The 23942-nt window shown below is 47.2% G+C and overlaps 1 protein-coding gene across 2 annotated transcripts in view; it reads left to right on the plus strand.

The window, feature by feature from the left end:
• The window catches only part of CHD9 (chromodomain helicase DNA binding protein 9), a 2123706-nt gene that overhangs the window by 683901 nt on the left and 1415863 nt on the right, over positions 1 to 23942 (plus strand). For both annotated transcript variants that reach the window (XM_078670246.1, XM_078670247.1), the window contains exon 15: positions 10870 to 11046. In XM_078670246.1, the coding sequence (XP_078526372.1) occupies positions 10870 to 11046 (177 nt within the window). The remainder of the gene's footprint in view (positions 1 to 10869; positions 11047 to 23942) is intronic.

Genomic DNA, 23942 nt, shown 5'->3' on the forward strand with positions numbered 1-23942 from the left:
TTATTGTCTGATATAAGGAATAGCCACCTCTCAAATGCCTCAGCTTCTGCAGTGGGGAGAGACGTGACCGCCGCTGCTCGGACATAATGCCGCGGGTTTGGGTCCAAGTAGGGGTCCCCTGCATATAGATCAGTGTAATACGCCTGAAAATTCTCGGCTATGCTAATAGCGTCAGACCATTGGGCCCTCACGCGGCTGGATAGACTTGACCGCGTGTGCTTGCTGTGCAACAGATGAGCTACCATCCTCTCCCCTTTGTTGGGCCCTGGGTAAAATTTATGCTTAAGGCTTAACATTTCAAATTCTGATCTTTCTTGGTCTAACTGTGCGAGCTGCCACCTCACCTTCTCCAGTTCACGCCCCACCTGAGGGGCTCTGGTGCGCTTGTGGATAGATTCCAATTCTAATATAGACTTCTTAAGTTCCTGCCGTTTACCTTTCCGCAGTTTGTTGTCATGCATGGCCTTCGCTATGAAGGCCCTGCATTCGACCACTTTTAGGGCCTTTAACAGAGGCTTTTAGGGCCTCCTACACAGAGGCAAGGGCAACCGTGACAATGTCATTGAGGGCCAGGTAGTTGACCAGTGTTTTTTTTTTTAGGGTGGCTACTGTGTCTGGTGATTGTAGAAGTGTCTCCTGCAAACGCCAAGGTGGGGTCTGGGCGTGGGGAGCGGAGATGCGCAAGGTGAGTGTCATAGGGGCATGTTCAGATAACGTACCGGGCTCAAAGGTGAAGGTAGTTACTCGTTCCCGAACTGAGGTTGGAAGCTAGGAAGTGGTCCAGACATGCCTAAGTCTTGTGGCCTGCAGAGTAAAAGGTGAAGTTGCATTTGTCGGGATGGAGCGAGCGCCAGACTTCGCTCAGCCCGCATTGAGCGAGCCAAGTCAGCCCTACCGAGGGATAGGGAGCTAGTGTGTCCTGCTCCCATACCCTCAGGAGACCCGGACCTCTGGCCGATGCCAAGGGCATTGCACGCCTCCGACAGGCAACGCAACTGGAACAACTTGCCATAAAGTTGAAACGGAAGGGGAAAGGGATGGTGCCAGGAGTAGTATAATGTAAACAACAAGGACCCCCTGTTCAAAATTGATAGTTCATAGGACAGGGAATTAAACAGTGTGTATAATATATCAACATTTGTAACAAGCAAGGGAAGAGAAAGTGCAAAACAACAAATCTACACAATTATTAAAAACTCCATTCTTTTTAATGATATTTCTTTTAAAATCATGTATTAAATGCATCAAATTTACACAAACAATGACAGAATAAACCAATTATCACAATACTAAAAATTAATCGTACAAATAAAAGCAAAAAACAATAAAAAGGAAGTGGCAATCAATACTTTCTCAAGTAAAGTATTGATTGCCACTTCCTTTTTATTGTTTTTTGCTTTTATTTGTATGATTATTTTTTGTATTGTGATAATTTTTAGTATTGTGATAATTGGTTTATTCTGTAGATTTGTTGTTTTGCACTTTCTCTTCCCTTGCTTGTTACAAATGTTGATGTATTATACACACTGGTGCCAGGAGTAGGCAATTCCCTTCAAGCGTGAGTGATGACAGGCGGAACTCCCTTCTTTTCTGAAGAGTCGCTGCAAGGTCCTGGAACAGCTGTGGCGAATGACCGCGGAATTGTAATTTCTGCTCCTATCTGGCAGCCTCAAGTATTGCTTCCTTCTCTCTGAAGTTATTGACACAAACCAAGGCGACGGCTGGCGGACGAGGCGGTGCCCGGGGCTGCCTCACCTGGTGACACCGACCTATCTTTGTTGGTCGGCGCTCCATCTCCCACGATAGTACTGGAGAGGGCCTAGACATATCCCTCAAGGTCCTTGCCCGCCGCACGTGAAGGAACACCCCGGATGCAGATGTTGTTTGACCTGTTCTCCAAGTCCTCAGCATGGGCCTGCAAGTCCGATTGCTTATCCTGGAGGCGAATCATTTCTTGTTGACTGGCTTCAATTTCTGTTTCCCTTGCCATCGCACCCTCCTTCAGGGTCGCTACTCTCTCCTCTACTTTGTCGCTATCGCAGCGCGCTTCTCTTAAGTCCAAGACCAGGTCCTTCTTTACTGTCTATAGGTCATCTCGCAGTGGAGGGAAGCGAGATTCCAGAAACACATGCGTGACCGGTCCCTCGGCGCCTTCTCCCCTGCCAGGGAGCCTCGACTCGTTCGCCCCGGTCTTCTCCTGCTGGGCAACCCCCGCCTCCTTCAGCAGCAGGTTATTGTTATTGTTATTGTTATTATGGGTTTATATAGCGCCGGGTCACCTACAGGTCTCAGGGCGCTTTGACCACAAAACAAAACATCCGGGATATAAAAAGGGTGGAGTACTTAAGCTGAGCTGAGTGCTGTTCTGAACAAATTAGTTTTCAAGGCTTTCCTGAAACGGAGTAAATTCCCCTCCTTTCGGAGTGTCTCAGGCAGGGCGTTCCAAAGGTTAGGTAGTAGAACCGAAAAGGATCTCCCTCCCATTGTGGCCAGTTTGAAACGAGGACATACAAGGAGTTTGGCATCAGAGGACCTGAGATTTCTTTCCGGCCTATATATCTCAATCCGTTCCTTGATGTAGGTCGGGGCCTTCCCATAGATGGCTTTGTGGGCTATACAGAGGCTTTTAAAAACGGACCTCTGTCCAATTGGCAGCCAGTGTAGACTTTTTAATAGTGGAGAGGCATGCGTTCTCCGCGGAAGGTTGAAAATAAGTCTAGCGGCGTCATTTAGGACTACCTGAAGTCTGTTTGTTAGCATTTTTGGCAACCCTAAGTAGAGCGCATTGCCATAGTCAAGTCTTGACACTATAGTGGCCGAGACCACTGTACGTAGCATCGACTGGGAGAGGAGAGGGACTAGTTTGCGCAACTGTCTTAGAAGACCAGTACAGGTGCCGACCACGGTGGAAACCTGGTTGGTCATTGAAAGGGCACTGTCCAGCTTAATACCCAGACTTTTGACTGTGACTGCTGGCTGTGGGGATGGGCCCAGCTCCTGGGGCCAATACAAGGCACTCCAGGAGGAGCACTTGGATGGTACTATCAGCACCTCTGTCTTTTCCGGATTAATTTTAAGCTGGTTGGTGGACATCCAGTGGACCGTATATCTAAGTATGTCCTGAGCGTGTGACTGGGCTTGTACTGTGTCATCTATGCCCAGCAGCAGCTGAGTGTCATCAGCATAGTTAAACACCCGACAGCCCATCCCCGCTAGTGTGTTAATCAGGGGCTGCAGGTATAGGTTAAACAGGAGTGGGGATAATGCTGAGCCCTGGGGGACGCCACAAGTCAGACTTCCCACTCCTGATACACTGTCTCCCATCTGGATTCTCTGGGTTCTCCCAGATAGTAATGAATCCAGCCACCGAAGAGCTAAGCCCTGAATCCCAAACCCAGCCAGCCTGTCCAACAGAAGGGAGTGGCTGACAGTATCGAACGCCGCTGATAGATCTAACAAAATCAGGGCGCTCGGTCTCTTACTGTCAGCCATCCTTCTGAGCTCGTCCAGCACCGAGAGCATAACCAACTCGGTGCTGTGGTGTGCACGGAAGCCTGCCTGCCTCTCATGGAGTAGATGGTTAGACTCCAGGTAGCTTGACAGAGACTTTAGTACATGTTGCTCGAGTACTTTGGACAGGAAAGGCAGCTGGGATATGGGTCTATAATTTTTTAAGGCATTGGGATCTGCCCCCACTTTTTTTAGCAGCGGTCTCACACGGGCTTCTTTGAAGCTAGTGGGGAGCCTGCCAGTACTCAGGGATTTATTCAATGTAGCTAGGATATGGTCCTCTAGAATTGGGCCTGCCAAGCAGAAAATACTTGGGGGGCATGGATCTGCTGGAGAGCCAGATTTTGTCTTTCTCATCAGTGATTCAAGGGTTAGTGAATCCATAGGGGGAAATGATGATAAGCAACTGGCAGTTGGATTTAGAACAATCTGCTGCTCAATTGGGCTGCACCCCATGCTTTTTATTTCGTGCATGATAGTATCAACCTTATCCAGAAAATATTTCTGGAAAGTATCACAGTCTATGCTACTTCCTGCATCCTGGGCTCTTTTTGTTAGTTCCTTCAGGATTTTAAACGTTTCCTTTTGAACATTGTTCGCCGTATTTATACGGACCTCATAGAATGCAGCTTTGGTTGTCCGGATTGATTTTTTATAGCTGCGAAACATCATCTTGTATTGTTCACAAGTAGCTGTGTCCTTATTCCTCCTCCAGTTTCTCTCTATATTACGTAGGGCCTTCCTTTGGTCCCTCAAGGCGGGTGTAAACCAAGGGGCTCCCTTTTTCCCACTGTTTTTTGTCTGAAGTTTCTCAGGGGCTATCCGATCAATGGCCTTTGCCAAATAGTCCATTGTGTCCTTACAATCCTGATCTACATCTTGATTAAGCATTATCGGCTGGACAGTTCCTCTGAGTGATGTAGTCAGTGTATGTTGGTCTACGTTTTTCCACTGACGGGTCAGTCTGGTTTTAGGTGCTGGGCGTGGGGTATGGTATCCAGGGCGATGTCATAGTAGATCAGGTGGTGGTCTGACCAGATACAAGGGAGGATTCCAGCTAGTACCACCCTGAGATCTGTGGTCCATATCAGATCTAGGGTGTGGCCTTTTATATGGGTGGGAGCGTTTACAAGCTGCCTGAATCCTAGAGAGGACATGGTTGTCTCTAGGGTGCTAGCCGCTGGCTGTTTCCTATCTTTGTCCCAGTGAAAATTGAAGTCTCCTGTAACTATGACATTTCTATATCTGGAGCACATGTCGGAGGCATAGGTCATGAAGGAGTCATTAAAACCTGGGGTGGCGTTGGGAGGGCGATAAACTGTAAGAACTGTAACACACGTGTTATCAAACATAATTTTTATCGCCAGCAAGTCGGCCAAATCCGCCGACTCCACCAGTATTTTAGTCACTGCTAAATGTTTCTTGAATATTATTGCCACCCCTCCCCCTCGGGTGTTTCCTATGCGATTCTGCCAATGGATGTCGTAATTTACAGGGACGGCAGCTATGATGTCTGGTAGGGAATTATCCCCCATCCAGGTCTTGGATAAGGTCAGGATGTCGATGTCTTCGCCCTGTAGTAGAGTGTATATTTCAAGACTATGACAACATAGCGACCTAGTGTTTAGGCTGACGAGCTTTAGAGTATGCGGGGAGGCTCGGGACCTACCTATCTGCAGTGCCTGGATAGACAATTCCTCAATACGAGTAAGTGTAGCCAGGTCTAGAGATGGTATGGCCCCATTCAGATGACGGATTTCCTCACCAGAGTATGTAATACGTTTGGTGGGGGGACCTGCCCCTGCGCCCCTCCGTGCGCGGACGGGCGCAGAAGGGCAGGACTCTGGCACGACTCCGGCACTGATCCGGCGCGTCCGCTGACCGCGTCCGCTGCGCGGAGACATGGCCGACCGTTTTTGTAGTGGCAACTACAGCCCAACCAAAGATGGCCGACACGTAATCCGGGACCCGGGGCTTCACCAGCCCTGCCGAGCACCTTGGGATCGTGGGAAGAGGAAAGTAATAATCCTCACACTATAGCGCCAGTTCCCCAGGTAAAATTATGGCTTTCAGAAAAAGCGAGTGGTCCAAAGTGCAATTATGCAAAGCAGCGAGGGGATATTTTAAAAAAGGGGTCGGACACAAGGGAGAATACAATTTTAAAAATAGCACTGGAAAAATAAGCGGTCCGCCCGATTCAATCTCGGGGGTGTAATGAAGTAGTGATCTCTCGCGTTTTGGTTCCCGCCTCCCCTTTTGTAGTGGCAACTACAGCCCAACCAAAGATGGCCGCCACGTAATCCGGGACCCGGGGCTTCACCAGCCCTGCCGAGCACCTTGGGATCGTGGGAAGAGGAAAGTAATAATCCTCACACTATAGCGCCAGTTCCCCAGGTAAAATTATGGCTTTCAGAAAAAGCGAGTGGTCCAAAGTGCAATTATGCAAAGCAGCGAGGGGATATTTTAAAAAAGGGGTCGGACACAAGGGAGAATACAATTTAAAAAATAGCACTGGAAAAATAAGCGATCCGCCCGATTCAATCTCGGGGGTGTAATGAAGTAGTGATCTCTCGCGTTTTGGTTCCCGCCTCCCCTTTTGTAGTGGCAACTACAGCCCAACCAAAGATGGCCGCCACGTAATTCGGGACCCGGGGCTTCACCAGCCCTGCCGAGCACCTTGGGATCGTGGGAAGAGGAAAGTAATAATCCTCACACTATAGCGCCAGTTCCCCAGGTAAAATTATGGCTTTCAGAAAAAGCGAGTGGTCCAAAGTGCAATTATGCAAAGCAGCGAGGGGATATTTTAAAAAAGGGGTCGGACACAAGGGAGAATACAATTTTAAAAATAGCACTGGAAAAATAAGCGATCCGCCCGATTCAATCTCGGGGGTGTAATGAAGTAGTGATCTCTCGCGTTTTGGTTCCCGCCTCCCCTTTTGTAGTGGCAACTACAGCCCAACCAAAGATGGCCGCCACGTAATCCGGGACCCGGGGCTTCACCAGCCCTGCCGAGCACCTTGGGATCGTGGGAAGAGGAAAGTAATAATCCTCACACTATAGCGCCAGTTCCCCAGGTAAAATTATGGCTTTCAGAAAAAGCGAGTGGTCCAAAGTGCAATTATGCAAAGCAGCGAGGGGATATTTTAAAAAAGGGGTCGGACACAAGGGAGAATACAATTTTAAAAATAGCACTGGAAAAATAAGCGATCCGCCCGATTCAATCTCGGGGGTGTAATGAAGTAGTGATCTCAGGTGGCGGACTGAACGGTCCTTTGTTTTTGATGTGGCCATCTCTGCAATAGTATGGAATCAGGGAGCTGCTTGACAAGACCCGTAGACGGATCGTGGTGTGGGCAAAGGACAATTCCCTCTCTAGTGCACCCAGACATATCTATATAAGGTGTCTCCCGTCTGCTCCCGGGCTTGGGTGACAAAGCTTTCTGTAAGGCGCCACTCCACCGCTGGTCCCAAGGATCAAGAGCCACTCCAAACATCGAACTGACTCCACGGGGGGGGGGGGGGGGGGGGGGTCAGATGCGCCTCCCACACCTGTTGACTTCAGGATTGAGGGGCAGTCCAAGCTCAAGAGGTGGTCCGGTGGGACCTCTCGCAGCCCGCAGCACCCAAGAAAACTGGGCTGGGCAGTGGAAAGTGTATTCAGGATACACTAGCTGGGTCTCAGGAAAAACAGGGCCCAAACTGGAGGAGCGACAGGGCCCCCATGCCCGCTCAGCCGTGTGAGATGTAGTCAGTCACACTGCAGGCTCAAAAATTGAGTCCCAGGACCCAGCCAGGCCAGCAGATACAGGGGCGTAATGTGCAGGCTGTACTGCTCTCCTGACCCATCACCCACCCCCCCCACCCTCCCCCCCCTCCCCACCTCCCCAAGGGGCGCACCCAGATTCAATGACCCAGTTTATAAGGAAAGGAGGGGGGGACTGCACTGAGTCGGGCCCTACACAGGCCTAAGCTGTGGCGCCCACTGCGGATCCAGGTCTCCTCATGTCCAGCAAATTGGGAGGGGCAGCCGGGGGAGCGCGGGCAGCTGCACTTCTACCGGTGCCAATGCAATCTCTACAGGCCGACCAAACACGCCCCGAGCCTTTCCAAGGCCTGGCCCCAGCAAGGCATACAAAAACAGGTCAGGCTGCTTCAGCAGGAGAGTCTGATCTTCTCTAGTGGGGGCCGACAAGCCCAGTTCTCTTGCCTGCCTCAACCCGTTGCCGCTAGCCCCGGGTGCACAAACGCCAGACTGCACACCAGACGTTCCAGAGCGGGCCGAACCAGCTGGAGCTTTGTGTCCTCTTCAGTGGGGTAGACAAGGCCCGTCCCCACGTTTGCCTCCACCTTCTGCCGCTGACTTCAGGAGGTAAGGAAGCCCGTGTGGGATAGGCCCTGGATCCGTCGAACCCCCGTCCACCAATCGCTCGGTCCACGAGCCCCAGGGCAAATGACGCTCACCTAAGGGCCAGTCGCACCCCTGTGGCCTTTTACTGGCCAGGGGATGCTATGGATGATGCTATAAACCAGGCAAGGACGGAGCTCCGTCAAAACCCGCCCTATCACGCCTCCAACTTGGCCACGCCCCCTGAAATATTTTTAGACTATAAGCTGGATTGAAGTAATGAGTTAGATAAAGAAGTTGGAGGGTTTCCCTAAGACAACTACAAAAATGAAAAACTACAGCAGATAGATTCAGATATTTGTGGGACATGAAGGACTATAAGCATGCGTCAGTTGAATTTCATAAGACTTCAGATTTCTGGAAGGTTTATTGGAAAGAAGTAGTCTGATTGTTATGTTATTTCCACTTATACCACGCTCGGATACTACAAGAGTGCCCAGGCGCGAACCTTGAGAGGAAGTACATAGCCAACTTAGTTAAAGAGAATGGTTTTCAAATTTTTTTTTTTTAAAGGGCGAGTTCTTGGGTGCTACGTAGGGCAGGCAGAAGCGCATTCCAGGCCAAAGCGGCCTTCGCAGTAAGTGAACAGCCCCCCATTCTTTGTAACCGAAACCGGGGAACCGTGGACAAAAGTTTGTACGTGGAACGGAGTAGTCTTGATGGAACATAAAAGGAAAAGTGGTTTTGGAGATGGATTAGACCTAAGGCATGGAGCGCGCGGTGAGCTATAACAAGGGTTTTGAATTTCACCCGCTCGGCAACAGGCAGCCAGTGTAGTGCTCTCAGATGTTCTCTCAAGCTATTTCTTGCAGGAATGTCAAGAAGGAGCCTGACAGCTGCATTCTGGACTACCTGCAACCTGTTCAACAGATAGCCTGGAATGCCAGCATAGAGCGCGTTAGCATAATCCGAGATAGAATAAGGGCCCGGGTGACCATTTCCCTTGTCGCCCCTAGGCAGGAGGGGAAAAAAGCCCAAAACACGTCCCGGCCAGCTTCTTAATCTGAGTTTAGAAGGTGAGGTTCTCCTCGTACCAAATCCACAAATTTTTTACGGGGTGGCAGCCGATACTGGTGAGGCTGAGCCGGGCGGCCAGAGTGTTTCTCTAAAATTGGAGGGAAACTTCCCGAAGAGAAGAATTAAGGATTTTTCTTCGTTGCACATAAGACAACCAATGAAAAACTAAAGTCAAGCATTTTTGGTCAGCGTCAACAGAATTCTTATTTTTTTCTCCAAGTGAACAGAAGCTGCATGTCCTCATCGTAGGCGATGATTTTTGCACCCAGATCCTCTGCCAATTGAACTGAGGGAGTTACGTAAATATTAAAAAGGAGAGGGCGAAGGGAGGATCCCTGTGGGACCCCCGTGGTTACTCTCTGGGGAGAGGAAGAGGCTGGAGGAATCCAGACCTGTTGCATGCGGTCCTAGAGAAAAGATTTAAGCCAGCCCCAGCCGCGCCAGTAATGCCTATCTCAGCCAGTCTGGTCAATAACAGTGAGTGGGAAACCGTATCGAATGCCGCTGTGAGGTCAAGCAAAATCAAGGCTGCCCTACCACCGGCGTCCAAGTATTCACGGATAGCCTCCAAGACTTCAACCAAGGCGAGTTCGGTCCTATGGTTATCCCTAAATCCTGACTGGGCCGGATGGAGCAGGCCTGCACCCTCTATAAATTTTGTCAACTGTCTGGTCACTACTTTTTCGCACACCTTTGCCATGCTAGGCAAGAGGGAAATAGGGCGATAGCTCCCAGGGTACATAGGATCAAGAGAGGGCTTTATCAAGTGGGGCAGGATCTTAGCTTGCTTTCAGGTCAGCAGGACCTTCGCCTCCTGGAGGAACATGTTAATAAGCCTGTTGGCTTCAGGGTTGATAGTTTCCATGGCGGCGGCCAAACGTCTAGTAGCACATGGATCTGATGGTGAGCCAGACTTTAGGCTTTTAAGAATTCTAAGGGAGCTAGATAGATCAATAGGGACGAAAGCGGCTAGGGCTTGAGGGGGAGGCGGACGATTATAGGGACAATGTGTATATGTGATATACACATTTGACATAATTCCTTGTGTTGAAAAAAGAGTGATGTCTACGAAGCCGATCTACAGCAAATATAAGGGTGTGGGGCAGCACTAATAGATTTGTGGATGGCAGAGTTAGTAAAGGGGATACCCTGCAAAGAGTTATATAATCATATGAAACAGGAAGTCCTTATTTGCCGAAATATGTGAATGGTTCTTTGAATGTTTTGGTTGATTACAATGTAGTATTGGTTAATTGGTACATTTACCATTAACCCGTTGGACGTGGTGATAATTCTGCCACGGTGGGGATAGGGAGGAGCGTGGCGCTGGCATGCTCATGACAGAACCACGCCGTCATAAGCCACGGGTGAGCTGTGCTCATGACGGCGTGGTTCCGTCATGAGCATGGAAGGGGTTAAAGCCTAGATCCTCGTGTTATGTACTCATATGCATAGAAACATTTGCTTCATGGAACTGATTTATTGCTGTTCAACAACTGTAACATAACTAATCTAAATAAACACTTAAATATGTAGACTATTTCTTCAAGTCTCCTTCGCTCGATGATATTTGTATTAACTTAATGCTGTTGTCACTAATACTACTTAATCATGAAGCGCTGGTTCCTGTATGAATATGGATAATTGTGTGCCTCTATTCATTTCTTGTAAGGGGGATAGCACTGCATTTTATCAATTTGATGTATTGAAATTAAGTAATCTGTAAAATTCTTGATTTTCCCATAGTTCCGAAAAGATGTACTTGTCAAATTTGAAACACAGTAAATTTGGTACTAATTATCCTGCTAGAAAGATTTTACTACTTACGTTCAATAATTATGAGCATCAAAGTATATTAGAGCAAACATAACAGCTATGAGAAATGTGATGCTCTGTAATTTCTTGACAAATTGTTATATTTGTTCACACATCCCCAGGGGCGTATTATTCGTGGAGCTTACAAATTCCATGCCATTATAACTACTTTTGAAATGATTCTTGGTGGCTGTCAAGAACTCAATGCCATAGAGTGGCGCTGTGTTATCATTGATGAAGCACACAGATTGAAGAATAAAAATTGCAAACTGCTGGAAGGACTGAAGCTCATGAATCTGGTAGGTAAAATATCAATAAATGTTACTTTTGCAAAGCTTCTTAAGAATATTTTAACTACTTGGCATTCTATATTTTCACTGTTTGATTGTGGTGGATTTAAGTTCTCAGATTATTTGATCACTTTTGATTGGTGATTATTAGATATTGAAAAACAGTATTTAATGGCGCTAGAAACAAATCATTTAAAAAAACCAAAAAAAAAACAACCTAGCTAAACAGGTCTGTTTTCAGCTTTACGGACAACGCAGCTTGTGAAATGCAGAAAGCTGTGCCATCCTGTCTTTTGTCATGTGGCTGACCCATTGACATATGAAAGCTGACTGGAGGTACTCCCTTTGATTATGTTTTGCTTTGTCAGCAAAGCATTAGCTCAGCTTGCTTGGTGATACACCCACTGTACACTTTATAAAAATTCTGTTAATTCATCTTCAGTAGACTGGGAGGTTACTTGTGGTTTGTGGCAGCAAAGATAATTTTCTTAATTGAACCAGCTTTCTCTCTGTAAAACTTTCTCCAAATAATAAGCACCTTGTTTACCAGAACCTGTACGTTCTTGTTTTTTTGTTTAGCTGTGGCTGCTATGAGATAGACTCACAGTTTACCACATTCTAAAGAAAATATTTTATGCTCCTCCTAATGGTTCCCTTGGGCCTATTCATCTTAGATCCCTTGTCTTATTTATGGCTAATGTATACATTCATCCAACATTCCTATTTGAACAAAAGAGCTAAAGTAACCTAACATGCCACCTCTCCAGCAGCATGTATCATCCGGTTTATCCTGCCAATAGAGACAGGGATAATCACACACTTAGACTGCAGCAGACTGTCCTGGAAACTAATTGCCTGAGGCTTGGGAAGGTGCACCAAATATATGTGTCTCTGTTCTATGTTCCACATACTCCTGACTTTGGCATTATGTCTTGGCGCTGAACCTGGAGAGGATACCTGATCTGCAAACATGCATACAGCTTGCTCATTCACTGTAGCCAAGCACGCCAAACTCCATTCTGCTCGTACATCCCAAGCCTCTCGACACATGCAGTAGCCAAGTACACATAGCTCCCTCCTTCACATCCACCCAGAAACTTGACATCCACAGAAACCAGGCTCACACTGCTCCCAACTACACATAGACCCCCAGCAGAGCGCTCAAGGTTTGCAGGTCCCTCCCTGAGTAGCTTATCTTGTCCAGGGTTTTTCACTGTAATCTGCAATATGTAGTGTTCTTTATCCCATTATCTAATAAGGACTACAAAGTAAAAACATTGACTCACTGGGCTACTCAGTCATGCAGCTGGGACACAAGAGAACATACACATACACTTTCATTAACCAGGCACTCACACACACACACACACACACCTACCTTCCTCCTGCAGATAATTCCATTACCAAGTACATTCACAACTCACTTTTGCACATACTTCCTCACCACTCAATACCCATAAACCTCAGCTCTCTTATGCAGCAGCCCATTACACACACAGTTTCTTCTTTTAGCACACTCACACACTCTCACTCTCACACTCTCTCTCTCTCTCTCTCTCTCTCTCTCTCTCTCTCTCTCTCTCTCTCTCTCTCTCTCTCTCTCTCCAATGTCAGGTTCCAAGCTGTTCCCATTTAGGGTACCGCTTCATCAATCATGATGGATAATGTACCGGACTTTGAGCTTGCTACAGGATGTGCAGATTGAGTATGATGAAGGCAGACAATGTAGAAATGCCAAGCACTCATGTTGGCCAGTCTGACAGTGTCTCTGATGGGGGTAGAGAGGCAGGCTGAGTGGCAAAGGAATGCAAAAAGAAGGGGGCATCAATATGTTTGTTTAAACTGATAGGCAGCAGTGTGCTCTACGTGACCCTGCTGTGTTTCTTATCTGGTAGAGTAGTGCAAGATGTGAAGCCCCTCTCCTAATATATTCAGCAACCTGTGGAGCAACTTGCCAATACTAAAGTGCCTGTTGGCATGTCACAGACCTATTTAGAAACATTTCCAGAGCTGGATCCTTCTCCAATATAGTGTACTAAACACAGGTGCAAATGCTCTGTTTTTGGTTTCACTTTGGTTTATTGTTATGGCCTTTGTTGCTAAGTGCTCTCATATCCACTTTGAGGATATTGCAATGATGGTATTTAGGGGGAATTCATCAGTGGTTTCCAGTCTCAGTTGAAATGAGTTTGGCCCGGTGTGTTTCTAGCAGTTGAAATTGGTTGAAACCAAAACCTGAACAGCCTAATTATAGCATTTGTGTACTGCTTTCTACCACAATGTGGGGTATTGAAGCGCTTACCTAAATGGATAGCAAGTTACACTGTGAGATGTGTGATTGGACGTGAGTTGCCTTTGTTTTTAGCGTGTGTGCTAAGTGTTTCCCTGTTGTGCGTAATAACAACTGAGGTGCAGTTATACTGTTATAATACATAACACTTGGCGCGATGGATGAGGAAATGTGACCAATAGATGTGCTTTTTTTTAATATATTTGTAGTATTCAGATCAATTGTATTAGCTGTGCAGATACCTTTATGGTGGTGTTGGTGTACTCTGAATATGATATCCTATCCTGGCTGTCTCAGAGGGTAATCCACTAGTAGATGAGAAGGCTCTGTGGAGGTAACCGGCGTAGAGAAAGAGGCTGAATCCAAAATCTATAGAGATAGATTACTTTCCAGCCCTCCTTTGAATGATTGTCATTATGAGACATCCAATAAGGAGATTTGCCAGGATGCACTGTTACTATTTTCCTTTTTACGTTAAACTTTGCAGTGTGAGCTTTTTCATATTCATAATAATTGAAATGCCTCCCTTGCCATCAGCAAGATTTCCTTAATACGTTTTTTTTAAACAATGTAAGTACATTTTATTGTATATAGTTAATTAAAACCTATACAATTTTTTGTGCTAAAATCTTCCAATTGGCGTTTAAAAGGTAAAAGAACAAAAAATACACAGGCAATCTATACAATCATAGTAAAAAACATTGATGTTGTCTTACGTTCTAAATTATTAACACCTCAGTCCTTTGGTTTTAAGCATTTGATCTCATACAATGTTTTTCGGTTTTCTGTATTAAGAAGCTAACTTTCTGCAAGAATCTGGTGGCCCTGCGTGCTACCTGTAACAGTTGGCTGTTCAATGCTAACATAACTGCTGGCCAACAAGATCTAATTTTAAATGTGTGAAATGCGTGTAATAGATAAAAACGTCTCAGGTTATTCAGGGATGGACAAATACACAGTAAATGAATCAGAGTTTCTTCTGCTTGGCCGCAGAGTAATGTTGGCCATGTTTGTTTCCATGCAGGAACCTGATCTTTTGAGATAAATGCCCCCATCCGAGTTCGAAGTAGCAGTTGTTGGGTAGTTGTTGTGATGTGGTTGACTAAATACGGTTGTGGGGAGCACCTCTCATATGAAAAAATGTATTTAGTTACTGAAAGCCTTTTTGGTTTCTCTACATAAATAAGCATTACAATTTGCTCACAGCTCTGACCTTTGAAATACTTTGCTCTTCCTATAACTCTTCATAAACTTTTCTGTAAGATATCAGGGTGGAAAGGCTAGAGCTTGCATGCACCAGATCCTTTCATATCCTACTGCTACTGTTTTCTTGTTCTGGGTTGCAGACGTGAGAGCTATACATATACATTGAGTCTTCTGGCAGGATGCTAGCTCCTAGCCACTGTGTTGAAACAGACTATTTGGCCTCAGATTCATAGTGGAGCACATGCACTTTATTCACTCACTGTAAAAGGTTCCTAATCAGTTTCTTCTAAAAATGCTTCCACCCTGGGTGGTTTGTTCCCATATCTGTCATAGTTACTTGGGTAGCTTACAGACTCCTGAAAGCCCAGAGTGCAGCAGATTCAGTCACACTAGCAAATTTGCCGAACGTTCCTTTTTGGCAGAACACTAGCAAATTAATTTATTTAATGGAAAGGCCATCTGAACTTTCATAACCGCACAAAATAATTATTCGAAATCGTTCAGAAACCTAAAAAGTTAGATAAGTAACGAAATATTCTCTTCCAGGGGATCCTCATCAGTAGTCATAAGCACTAGAATTTTCCCGCCCATGCGCGGGACCCCGGAAACGCACATCATATATGTGCCACACACACATATATATGTATATGTATATATATATCTATATCTCTCCAAAACCAAGTTCACTTCGGCAGGAAGAACAAGCCACACAGGTACCAGGTCCAGCACACTTTAATTGGTTTTTACGGCATGACGCGTTTCGTAGTCAAACTTTTTCAAATGCCTTCCATTGTTAAAAACACACAAATGTCCACCTTTTAACCAGGTTACTTCGCTGTGATTGGTTGAAGTTTTCTGGCAGGTACCAGGGAGTGTCTCAAAACTCGGAGCTCCGAGTCTCCAGTAAGGCAAGCAAGAATCGTTCGTACTACCCCAGTGGGCGGTGCCTGCCTCTTCTCCCCTAGCACCTGGGTCTTCCAAGTGGGCAAGCGGCTGTCATGGACCTTTCACCCCCCCCCCAACCAAGCGCAACAGTTAACTCGGAGCATCTCGGCAGTGCAGGAAACTCCCTCGTGTGATCACGGTCCCTCAAGGGGTAGGTTACAATATATAAAAAAGCAACTGCAGCCTTATACACACCAGAGCTGAATAATGCTGTAAGGACTTCCCATTATATCATAAAAGCATACATTAGAAACAGGGAAAAATAACAGCAAAACATGTTTTTTTCAATCTGTTTTAATGCTTAACAGTCAGAAGAAACTCTCACGAAGGACTGAAAGAATATACAGCTCCCTGGCTGCATTGCAGAAACATAGTCTAAAAAGACTGAAAAGCTAACTCATAGCAACATAGAGATAAACTGGCACTGTGCCTTTAAGGCAGTCATGACCTCCAGCTTCCCATCATGCCTCAGGGGTGACATTTAGGTCAGTTGTTCTTCTGGCTCCTTCAGGAAGGATCCTGGTTACACAGCTCCACTTCTTTCTGATTTTAGTCAGAAATAATCTTCACTTTTTAGAAAATGTTTTACTTACTTAAACGTCTTCCATCTTCTGAAGTAAGGTTCTGTCTTTTTTTGACAGTTTTGGGCATTTTTTTCTACTCAAAATGCCATCTGTTTTTGACCCCTGCCATTCTTGTGGTAAAAAGGCGGCCAGGTCAGACACTCATGAGGTCTGTATTCTTTGTTTGCCTAAGGACCATGACCCTAAGGCAGTGTTCTTCAATCTGTGGGGCGCGCCCCCTTCCCAGGGGGGGCGCGTCCTCCACTGCAAACCCTTTGTTCCCTCCATGCAAATCTTAGAGGACTCCGGTATGTGGAAGGGGGAGGGGGGAGATCAATGGGGCAGGAGGTGCCCGTCCTTTTGTCTGGGTAACTCTCCCAGGAAGGGGTTAATTCACGGAGCTGTTAGCTTCAGCTAAAGTGTGAGGCAAGGAGTCTCCTCTGCTAAAAACGAAAACAAACAGACACGCTTTCGGTTTTAGCAGAGGAGACCCCTCGCCTCCCACTGCAGCTGAAGCATTTCAGCTCTTGGAATTAACCCCCTCCTGGGAGAGTTAGCTCTTCCCAGAACAGAGACAGTTTCCAGAGTTCGAGTCTCGGCATTGAAACTGAACATCCTGTGATTCTGGGCAAATCACTTAATCTCCCCTTGCCTAACAAAGAAAATGAATATGTCCTCATTACAGATGGACACATTCATTTTTAGGCATGGGGTGAATACTTGATTTGCCCAGAATCACAGGATGTTTGAGCCTCCCACCAGATTCAACCTTGGTCCCCAGCTTCAAATTCGGCCGCTCCAACCGTTAAGCCTCATCCTCTCATGGAAGGAAGACAGTTACACAAGACTGCAGATAAGGCGAGGAATACTTTTTTATGTATATATTAAAGAATTGCTGACAATGCATTTTGCAGACAGCTGTGGTGTCAACCAGACCTAAAAAGAGACTGGCAGTTCACTGTGGCTCATGTCGCTCTTAAGGGAGGGTTTAATTGTGAAGATTTCACAAATGTCATGAAAAAGCGTTTTTGTTCAGTGCTGAAAATAGAAATATATGTACCTCAGAAACCCATAATTTGAGGACGATGGCATAAGGGAGCGGAGTGAGGGGGGAAGAGTCCAGAAGAGCAGCAGGACGAGAAGTGGAGTGAATTACAGACACCCTATCATTTAAATTTTTTTTTTTTTTTTACATATGCTGCACAGAAGTGTCGACGGAAAAATGTGATGGGCAAGCTTTTCTAACTTCCTTACTCTGTATTAAACCGACTGCATTTTAAGCTTGCTTTGGAGGTAAAGGCACTTGCTGCGTAGGTCTGTGTGCATCCAGCAGGTTTCAGGGTGTGATACTGGTGAGATAACTCTGGTAAATGACGCATTTGCTGGAGAGATCAGAGTGCACCCGTTTGACATGTCAAAATCATCACAAAATAGCTCAGAGGGTTAATGTACCTTTTGCAGAGCTCTACGTTTAAGCTACTTATTTTAATGTTTTGTTAAGTAGTTTGGTGGGCTAATGATTTTCTTTAAGAGGTCCTTGTGTAAACTGCAAGCTTACACTCTCAATAAAATGACCCAGTCATGTTCACTCTTTAAAGGACTCCATGTAGCCTGCGAAGTCTTAACTTTTAAACTCAATATTTTGATATTGTAAGATTGTTAATATGGGTTTTAATGGGTAGTGATAAATACTTATTATGTGCCATAAAATGCAGTTTGTATCATCTGTTCTATGAACGATTATAAATAATGTACCTGCACACATACTATATATATATATATATATATATATATATATATATATATGCATGCTGCGAGCGCATCGGTTCAGGCTTCCCGGGAGTTGCAGCGCTCGTCATGGGTGCCTCTCCCTACGGCGGAACCACGCTGTTTTCAATATTAAACACATTACTTCTTTTATGAAAGATTTGGGGCGCACACCTTAAGTTTTCTACTGCAAAGTGCTTAAATTCAGGATCATATCATCATTACAGGATAAAAGCGAGTGATTTATGCGTTTCGGGGCACCTTGGTCACGATTCTACGCGTTTCAATGTCCCTGTCCCCTTGGTTTATATAGTATTTTTGCTGACCATGCATAGATGTCATGTTTTACACAGTTACACAAGCTGAGAAAATAAATCAATTTCTGTAAATCTCAGCAACGTATGGATTTACGCTGCAAGGGATTTCTTTGGTTCTCTTGCTAGGCTGCTTGGTGCGGTGGCCAGGTATGATATACGGTTTATTATCAGTCATTGATCAATCAGGCAGCCCTAGAAAACAAGTGGTGTTTTGAGCTGTGTAATAAGCCTCTGTCATTTCACCACACCCACCCACTCACAAACCTGCAGTTTACTAAACACTCTTATTGTATTGAATGGTATTCGCTGAATATGCCCGGAATGTGCGAGTGGCGGTCGAGTCCAGAAATTTCTGTCAGGTGGTGGGGGGGCCCAACATCTAAAAAAATTCAGCTGGGGAGGCTCAACCTACAAAAGTTTGAAGACCTCTGCCCTAAGGCTTGTCCTCATTGCCATACCCTGTCCAAAAGGACTTTAAAGGACAGAGAAAGAATCCGTCTTTATGGACTGGCAGAAAAGTCTTCCAGAGGCAGGTCACCGGTGGGGGAAGGGCTCCAAGAGGGCTAGATGTCGAACCAGAAGCAAGATCCCTCGCCCTTCTACTTCAGCGTCGGGCTCGGTGCTGAAAAATCTACCACTGGTAGGTTATTTGTCCAAGAATAGACCATCGACGGCTGGCTCGCTGTCCAGAAGACATCGCAATTCGGGTACGTCGTTGACGTCAAAGAATCGTGATCCTCCGCCGTCGTCAACCCGGTGATGATCGGCGTTGAGGAACAGAAGCCCTCCCCATCGTCAACTCAGCAACGAACGGCGTCGGAGTATCAGTCCTCCGCCGTCGTCAACCCGGCGACGATCGGAGTCGAGGAGTAGAAGTCCCCCGTCGTCGGCGGCGCGACGTTCGGCGTCGAGGGCAGGTTCCCCTCTGTCATCGTCCGTCGATCGACGTAGAGGGCCAGGAGTCCTCTGCCGTTGTCAACTCGGCGAAGATCGGTATAGAGGATTGGAACTCCTCCGCCGTCGTCTCGAGGACGATCGGCGTCAAGGATCGGCACTCCGCCGTCGTCTCGACGACGATCGGCTAAGAGGAAGAAGAGCCCTTCGCCGTCGTCAACACTTCGGCATCGAGGAGCAGAGCCCCTTCATCTGTATCTGCACAACAACGTTCGGTGTCGAGGAGCAAAACCCCTCCACCGTAGTCGGCTCAGCGACGTTCGACGTCGAGACGAAGGGATGTTCAGGTGTCGTCTGCAAGGGATTCGACGTCGAGAAGTAGAGAAGCATTGTCTAGACCGGATCCAACAACAGACCGGAGATCGACGTCGAGAAGGAGGTCCGGATCGACGTAGAGAGGAGCACACCTGACGTCAAGGCCTACCTCAGTGAGGTCGAGAGATGCATCTGTGGTTCTGGTAACAGAATCGGCGTCACACCAAACTTCCTCTCATTCCTCCAGACATCCTTCAACAAGATCTGCCTCTCAAGAAAGGCGTTCCAGCAGACCTACTCATAGGTCTCCATCACAGCACAGGGAGGCTTCCCCTGCTGTGCACTTGTCTCCAAGATGGCTCCCCCCCCTGCATCACTGGAATAAGGATACAGGAGCAACACAGCGGATACAAGAATACGCCAGTCCCCTCCATAGGTCACCTTTACAAAGATGGGTGCAGGAAGTAGACAGATCATGTTCTCCCAGACGTGAGGAGCACACGAGCAGGTCACAGGAACGAAGACATAGTTCCCATCGCAGAAGGAGACGGACACCGTCGTGGTCTTCTTCTTCCACTCTATCATCGAAGAGGGATTATTCCCCTACCCTATCGGACATCCCTTTATCGAGAGTGTCTCCGATAGATGACATCAACACCTACCATGATGTGCTTCAGAGAGGTGCTCAGAAGCTGAACTTTGAGATGCCTACCCCTCAGGTGGCAACAACGGTGATCTTTGAGACTCTGCATCAGAGAGCAGCGTCTCGTCCATTACTTCCCCTGGTTCCTGGTCTTCTGGAACCGGTGATGGACATTTTCCTGACGCCAGCTACGATCAAGGCCGCGCCGGCTTGAATTTAGAAAAAATACAAGCCGGCCTCCACAGACCCTGTCTTCTTGAAGACAGATCCGCCTGCCGACTCTGTTATTGCGGCAGCGAGGAAAACTCATTCTGTGGCTGCGTCTTCATCGGTTCCTCCCCATAAGGAAAGTAGGTCCCAGGACTCTTGGGGACGTAAAGTTTGCAGCTCGGCAGCTTCATCATTAAAAGTATCCAGTACTGAAGCTCAAATACATTTACATTTACATTAGGTCGCTATGACAGGGCCTTGTGGGACTCCTTGGACCGCTTCAAAGAGAAGCTGCCAAAAGAGGGACAAACAGACTTTGAAGAGATCATCACCGAGGGGGTCGCTTGTTGCCAACCAAGTGATCAGCACGGCAGCGGATGGCGCTACACTATCTGCGCATTCATATGCCCATGGAGTTTGCGCCAGGAGATCCTCCTGGTTGAGACTGACAGCACTCAAGCCGGATGCGCAGCAGAGAATCCTAAATCTCCTGTTTTCCAGCTCCTCTCTGTTTGGCACACATACAGGTGAGGAAATGGGCAGGATGAAGGCGGAACTTGATACCCTCAAAGCAGTTGGCTTGGAGAAGGAGATCAAGCGTCGATACAGGCCCAACCAGTGCAAGGGATACCAGCAGAGGGTTCAAACCCCTCAATGGAAAAAACCAAAGCAAGTCGCAGTACCAGGGCCGTTAAACAAACAGAGGTAGAGGTGGTCACCAGCAGCAGTCCTCTACCGCGGCCAGATCGGCAGGGAAGCCATGAGCAGGAGCTTCCTCTGGCGCCGTTGCCCACTCCAGTGGGAGGAAGTGCTTCACATTATCTGGCAGAGTGGTGCAGCATCACAAAAGATCGTTAGGTGCTCAATATACTGCGCAATGGATACGCACCACGTTTTCGTGTGCTTCCAAAGGACATTCCTCCAAAAACATCTCGTCCTCACCAACTAAAGTTGCTCCGACAGGAAGTGGCAACCCTTCTGCAATAAAAGGCCATAGAAGAGGTTCCTTCCATGCAGCGAGGGAAGGGAGTCTACTCCAGGTACTTTCTTGTGCCCAAAAAAGACCAGGATCACAAGTTCAGACCTATCCTGGACCTTCGCCTGCCGAACAGAGTCATCGTGAAGGAGAAGTTTCGCATGTTGGCCCTTCATCAAATATGTCCACATCTGCAAGCAGGAGATTGGATGTGAACCTCCAAGATGCGTACTTCCATATACCCATTGCTCCACGTCATCGCAAGTATCTGCGGTTTGTGGTCGGAGACGAGCACTACCAATACAAGGTCTTACCCTTCGGGCTGAAATCTGCCCCACGAGTCTTTACCATGTGCATGGCAGTGGTGGCGGCCGCCCTACACAGAAGAGGTCTGTTCGTCTACCCTTACTTAGACGATTGGCTCCTCAGAGGGCCATCTCCTCAACAAGTAAGGAGCGATTTCCAAGTCTGTCTACAGCAACTACACAAACTGGGTCTTCATGTCAACATGGAGAAGTCTGTACAACAGCCCACCCAGACGATCCACTCTCTGGGATTGACTCTGGATACAAACAAAGGAAAAGCATTACTGTAGGAGAGTAGGGTCTGCTTCCTATGGTCACCCCCACTTTTTGCTTTTGCTTTACTGGTTTTCGACTTAGATGTGGCTGTGGGCCTGCTATTCAGACCCACAGCCCAGATGCACTCTCTCTAAATTCTAACCATGTTCTCTAGGTACATACACAATTGGGAATTGGTCCAACTTATCAGCCCCTGTAGAAGTGTACCTTAGGTACTCAGGGCATAGGTGTAACCAAGGCCTACCAGGGGCTTCAGCATGTATTATGCCACCCCTGGCTGGCCACTCAAACTGACACGACTGGCTGATCACTCAGCTGGGGCAAGGTCGTGTAATCAACCCTTGCTTAGGTATAGTATTCCTATATCTACCATTATATATAGACACACAGTAACCTATAAGTCACTCCTATGGCAGGCCTTAACAATCCTGGAGGCAGAGTGCTTGGTTATGTGTGAGATGGTGCTCTAGCATGAGCTGAGCCTGTCTGCAGCTTTCGGAAGCATGTCCTTCTAGCTGTACTATGATATTGCCATACCTTATACTCTTAAGTGCATTATGAACCTCGCGGTTAAATGCTAACTTGGTTTGGCTTTATCTAAACATGTCGTGTAAGGTGTCATACGCTTTGGAATACTACCTCCTCGCCAATTCTGGCGACAGGGGTAGCATTCCCCCCTTCTAGAGGGAGAAGACATGTTAGTTCTGACTATCCCGGTTAAAGTTAAGCAGAGCCCCAGCATCACAAAATGGATGCTGCTGCCACAGACACAAGTCTGACCTCCTGCTGCTGGGAGTCCTTCCAGCGAGGGAGACCTGGACAATAGGTTTCCTGCCTGCAGAGGTGCGAGCACCACCCCAGACAGGACTTTGTGTATCTTTGTGCACCGAAGACCAGCCGTCCACAATCAACTAGATCTGCGTGGGGCCCTTCTGCTTGTGTTCTGCTCGACGCGTTGTCCGGTTGCTGGCCCGTTGACTAGTAGCCCTCTGACGACGACTCCTTTGAAAATCCATCGTTGGTCTGGTTGCTCCAGACTGGCCCTCGCTTCCCTGAAAAGGTGAATTACCTCAGACCCTCCTGGTCTGCACCAGGAGCTCTTTGTGTATCCTGCGTGGGTTGCCTTTGCTTAGGCTTGTTGGCTCCAATCTTGAAGTCGACCCCTCAATCTGCGAGAACCTTCGTGGGACAGCTCCTCTCCAGCACCTGGTCGTCCTTGACGCCTCCTGGTCCGCGTGGCTGCAACCACAAGCTTCACATCTGCACCTGATTGCTCCTCGACGACATCTGGTTCCTTCCTGGTTCCACCCGGTCACTGGCTAGCGACCTAGACTCTGTCCCCTCTGCTTTCAGGTCCTCTTCATCCTAGATCCACCCTTGGAGCCACCCGGACATCTTCCTCCTGGTCGCCTGCAGCATCTTCTTGCGAGGCTCCATAGGAAACGACGAGAAAACCCGACATACTTTGACACCTATGCACCCGCAGCCCGTGGGTGAGGCAACGCGAGTACTTCGGTGCTCCTGTAGGGATTGACTATCCTAGTGTCCAGTTTTGCTAGTTGCGTAATCCTAGCTAGACCGGAAGTGTCCTAAAACTTCATTACTTACCTTTTTACGTTCCTATTGACTTTCTATTGACTCTCGCGTGAGAGTATGGACTCTGCACGCTCCGCCTGTGGGCCTCCTACTCCTAACCTAAGGGTCAGATAGTGTAGCCCCAGCGTTCCTCGAGGCCCTAGGCCTTCTCCTTTCCCAAGTCGTGGTTCTTATAGCACTTACTTAGAATATGGTTTTACGTGCCCCTAGGGCCTAACTGTAAATTGTGCTATTTAAAGTATTTCTAAGTGTAACTTATGTGCTTTTGCCTCTGACCTCATAAAGAGTTCAGAGGATTGTGTTAGTGAATAAATACATATATATCCTGTGTGGTGTCCTTTCATTTGGTATTCAAGGGGTTGCATATGGTAAAACATCTGGCTTTACACGCCCTCAAGAGTCTTTTAGCCTAAGACTGTTCTGTCCATGCTACCTCTAGGATAGCTGGTCTCTAAGGTTGCCTTACAACCATCACCATAAGGGTTGTTTGGACTGGTGCAAGGTGCTCACTAGAATATTGAACATCATATACCTGGCCAACTTCTCACAATTACCTTCGGAGGAGAGACTTTCTTCAATGCAGCAGAAGTGCAAGGCTTTGC

This window comes from Lissotriton helveticus, chromosome 12, assembly GCF_964261635.1.
Source record: "Lissotriton helveticus chromosome 12, aLisHel1.1, whole genome shotgun sequence".
Taxonomy (NCBI): Eukaryota; Metazoa; Chordata; class Amphibia; order Caudata; family Salamandridae; genus Lissotriton; species Lissotriton helveticus.